The sequence below is a fragment of the Cibotium barometz genome, chromosome 34, assembly GCF_041138505.1.
Source record: "Cibotium barometz isolate CiBa-2024 chromosome 34, ASM4113850v1, whole genome shotgun sequence".
In the NCBI taxonomy this organism is placed as follows: domain Eukaryota; kingdom Viridiplantae; phylum Streptophyta; class Polypodiopsida; order Cyatheales; family Cibotiaceae; genus Cibotium; species Cibotium barometz.
Window position 1 is genome coordinate 34,861,130 of NC_141079.1, and position 4,408 is coordinate 34,865,537.

Consider the following 4,408-nt stretch of genomic DNA (forward strand, 5'->3'; position numbering starts at 1 on the left):
ACTCAAAAAAACATATTTTTCAACCAATCAAAATAAAGAAACTCTTAAATCTATCTAGTTTTTGTTTCAAAATCTTTACAACATGCCAATTTTATAACTAAAATATATGAAAAATCATTCCTTAGAATAAGGGCTGCTTAAAATCTCAGCCAGTATTCTGTACAGTACAAATACAGTAGAATGCCATTTTTTTCGAGCATTGACTCTGTCAAACTCTAGTAAGATACTTAGAGTGTGAATATGAAAAATGCCTACGTTATGAGCTAACCAATCAATCACATGATGAGTATACATGAAAATCAAAATAAAAAGAGAGGTGCACCTACCTAGCCTAGCACCTATGCTAACTCCCATTGAACGTGAGATAAGCATGAAACTATAGATATTGAGCAAATATAAGCCATGGCCCCACAGTAAGGGCTACAAGAAGGGTGGTTCTAGAAGGAAGTGGAGGTGCATCAGAGGAGGGGCGAGGTGTGGAAGGAACTGTGGATGGTGATGTGGAGGAGGATGGAGATGGAGCCAAAGAGGGGCTCATAAGAGGGGAAGATGAAGGGTGGGTTAGTGGTGCAAGTGGGGAAGGTGAGGGGCTACCAGAGGGGGGTGATGGAAGTGGGACAAAGGAAGGGGCTTGAGTTTGTGGGCTAGGTGCTAGAGAAGGAGACACAAAATCCACTTGGACTTCTAGCTTTTGGCCAGCAAGGCAGTGTCCGGGTACCCCACATATGAAATACCAGATGCCGGCCTTGTCCAGGGTGACCACCGTATTGCCGCTGTCGTAACTTGCCTCCGGTGTGGACACGCTGCAGTTGTCGTAGTCCCCCTCGCTCACTTGCAGCACATTGTGCAGCGTCGCATCATACTTGAACACTGCGATCAAAAATCAAGACACTCCAAACGGTTTAATCTTGTGATTATCCTAATGCGGACGGGAACATGATATAAAACCAGCCGCTCACCTAGCGTGTCGCCAACGGAAAAGCTGAATTCGCCGGCCCAAGTGCTGTAGTTGACGTTGCCGACTGCCGGAATCGTCCATCCGGCAGATCTTCCGACAGTGTGCTGTGCAGCTGTGACGGCAAGGGGTGCGGTGAGCAGAAACGGGATAAAAAAGAGAGAGAAATGATAATGGGTTGATGCAGTAGCCATGGCGGGGGGCTCGTCGAGCTGTGAAGAGGGGAAGTGTTCTTCGGGAGATCTACCAGCTTTTATGATGAAGAGGACGCGAAAACGCTGTGTGAGCGAGAGTTAGTGGAAGCCAGGTGAGCATGCGTGCCCCAGTGATGAACCTGCACGCCCACAACACTCAATATGCTTCCAAAAAGGCTTCTTTTAAGCTTTGCCGACACATCAGACATGCACCATGTGACCATGCCTAGTACTTCGATTCATGTGCCAAGTTATAGCACCACTTAAATCATTAATATAGATTCACACACACAAAAAAAAAAACTTATTGTGTATATGAAACACCTAAACTTTATACCATATTTAATAAATGGGCGACACTATGCTTTAGATAGAGGGCTTGTTAGTGAATGCCCATAGAGTGAGTGAGTGAGTGAGTGAGTGAGTGAGTGTGTGTGTGTGTGAGAGAGAGAGAGAGAGAGAGAGAGAGAGAGAGAGAGAGAGAGAAATGTATATTAACATCTACGAAAGAAAGCCAAAGTCTGTATGAGAGAGAGAGAGAGAGAGAGAGAGAGAGAGAGAGAGAGAGAGAGAAATGTATATTAACATCTACAAAAGAAAGCCAAAGTCTGTATGAGAGAGAGAGAGAGAGAGAGAGAGAGAGAGAGAGAGAGAGAGAGAGAGTGTGCGTGAGTGAGTGAGTGAAAGAGAGAGAGAATGAATGAAAATTATATTCACATCTATGGAAGGTTAAAGCGGCCCATAAGACTAAGACGTAATAATACGAAGAACATGAAAGCTTCAAAAGAGAAAAGTCATACTAATCATCTTATAAAGCTACGATGCTATAGGCATCAAATGCATTAACCTCAATTCACCTCAACTCAAAGTCAAGTCTAATTTGTGGGGTTTGGGTTGGCAAAAATTTTCAATGAGGGCTCTCAAAGAGAGAGATACACACACACACACACACACACATATATATATAGAGAAAGAGATTGCATCCATGGAGGGCAAGCTTTTTTTAAAGTGAATAATTCATATATTGGCTATAGACAACATCACATCACACATCCATAGGAGTTGGATGTATAGGAGCTATAGACAACATCACATCACACATCCATAGGCGTCGGATTGAACAACACGGTTTTCCTACCAAAAATATTAGATTCCTAAGTGTAAAATCAAATCAATTGAAAAAGATGTCATCCAAAATGAGGGGCACTTGCTATTAAGCAAAGCTTTAGTGAGGTTTTCCTTCACTTTAAGCTATGGTAAAATGTGGCTTAAAATTCATTTTTTAAAGCAATGGTCCAATCTACCAATAGAAGAATGATCCTTAGTAGATTCACTACCTTCACTTGCAAAGCTCTTGTTTACCTTTTGAGATCATATTCATCACCATCAACATAAGAAATCGTGACTACACCTATCAATGTGACTTTGTAATGTGTTGTTATAGCTCTAATAGTATCGCTGAGTAGAAATGGTCATCATTAATGTGAATTTGCAATGTGTTGTTGGATAGCTCCAATATTATCCAAGCAGAAATGGTCATCAATAATGTGAATATGTTGTTGGATAGCTCCAATATTATCCAAGTAGAAATGGTCATCAATAATGTGAATGTGCAATATGTTGTTGGATAGCTCCAATATTATCCCTAGAAGCTGAAATGGTCATCAACAATGATACTTAGTATTGGCTCAACTCTTATACCTTAACTTGGGACATATAGTTTATCATCACAATGAACACAAAGTTATGTGTCTCTAAATAGTTCTTCCTCTACTATTGCATATCAAAATAGAGACCATCTACTTGTGTGAGCGGAACCTTTTCTTTCACTAAGCCACAAAGTATGAGTGCTTCTTTTAGAAGTGAATTGACATGTTTATTTCATTAGATTTAATGTGAAACCTTTGAGCCATTACCATCACTTTTACAATACATATGTGTCTCTTAAGGCTTAACTTTGTCTTAGCATCAGCTAATGTAGATCATGATTACACACCTTGTGAACTAGACCACTTTCTTTACGCCTTTCACTAAGCTTCCATGTATAGGTGCTCTTCAAAAGTGTTATAGGGAGTGATAGATTGTCATCTTAACTCACTATAACATTTTGGCACATGCATTTTGATTTTGAATTATTGTTGTTCATGGGCCAAACATGATTTTTACTCCTTACAAGGCAAAGTTGTCCCTATATTTTTCTTTAATCTACTGTTTTACTGCATGTGTTTATCAATGAGACCATATTAGATAGTTTGGGAAAAATCCCGTTCCCATTTAAAAAATGGGATCATGGTGAACTTATCCAAGATTTTATCAAAACCCTCTCATGTGACATATCATTGGAAAGATCTTTAAGAGTAGAATCTAAATCTAAAATCTCCGACAAATTTGGAGTTAGTATGCTCAAGATATGGCTAAAACTATATTGAAAAGTTGATTCCCAAAGTGTGAGATTTTTCCCAAATTATCTAATATTGACTTCAATGTAAAAATGTAACTGTTACCATCGATAAAGTAGAGCTTTACAAGTCTCTCAAAATAGATTTAATATTTATTGTGAGACCACAGTTAATATGTGTAAGAATTCCTCTCATTTTTCTTATTCTTCTTCTAGATCATCTCTCATATGTTTTATAATAAATCGTCATAGGTATTGTGATATCCCAAGCAAGATCCATTTACACAAATTGATCAACACTATAGATTCTCTACCCAACCATAGAGCATATATTAGCTCACCCCTGAATAGCTCTTGATTTTATAGCTACAAGGTAGCCATAAAAAAAGGGAAACCTTAATGCTTCTTTATTTCTTTTCACATGGTATCAATCACTAAACCGCTTGGTCACACATAATTGTGGATATAAGTTTTCATTGTTGAGACTAATACAAATCTCTTTTGGCTAAATAATACAAATCTCACACATAAGTTTTCATTATTGACCAATACAAATCTCTTTTAGCAAAATAATAAGTCTTGTGTATACCAAGATGGACAACACTATAAAAGTTTCTTTTTTTACATCCTCGAGATCTTGTAAATGGAAGCTTCCCCCTCTCAAATTAACAATCTTACTTGAATGGATTATCGATTTATCACAACATTTTTATATAATTTTTCTTTTGGTTCCTTCCAAGTTGTTGATACCTTGCTATCGCCCCTTACTAAGGCTTGCCAAAATAAGAACTAGTTTATCATAGTCCCCATAGAGAATACTGGAAAATAATTATTATTGAGTAAAACTTAATGGATTAACAT

General features: G+C 38.2%; 1 protein-coding gene across 1 annotated transcript; it reads right to left on the reverse strand.

The window, feature by feature from the left end:
* Positions 1–238: 238 nt before the first annotated feature.
* Positions 239–1,290, reverse strand: LOC147618958 (early nodulin-like protein 14). The gene is made up of 2 exons (XM_086774166.1): positions 960–1,290; positions 239–870 (listed from the first exon to the last, which is right to left on the reverse strand). Exons 1-2 carry the CDS (start codon positions 1,147–1,149, stop codon positions 377–379), a joined length of 684 nt encoding a protein of 227 aa, XP_086630292.1. The 5' UTR covers positions 1,150–1,290; the 3' UTR covers positions 239–376.
* Between the last annotated feature and the right edge of the window lie 3,118 nt (positions 1,291–4,408).

Bases quoted from the DNA above. Each gene is read 5' to 3' on its own strand.
- LOC147618958 (XM_086774166.1), bottom strand. From the start codon at position 1,149: ATGGCTACTGCATCAACCCATTATCATTTCTCTCTCTTTTTTATCCCG. The intron at 871-959 runs GTGAGCGGCTGG...TTTTGATCGCAG, and splicing joins TTCCGTTGGCGACACGCTAG to TGTTCAAGTATGATGCGACG.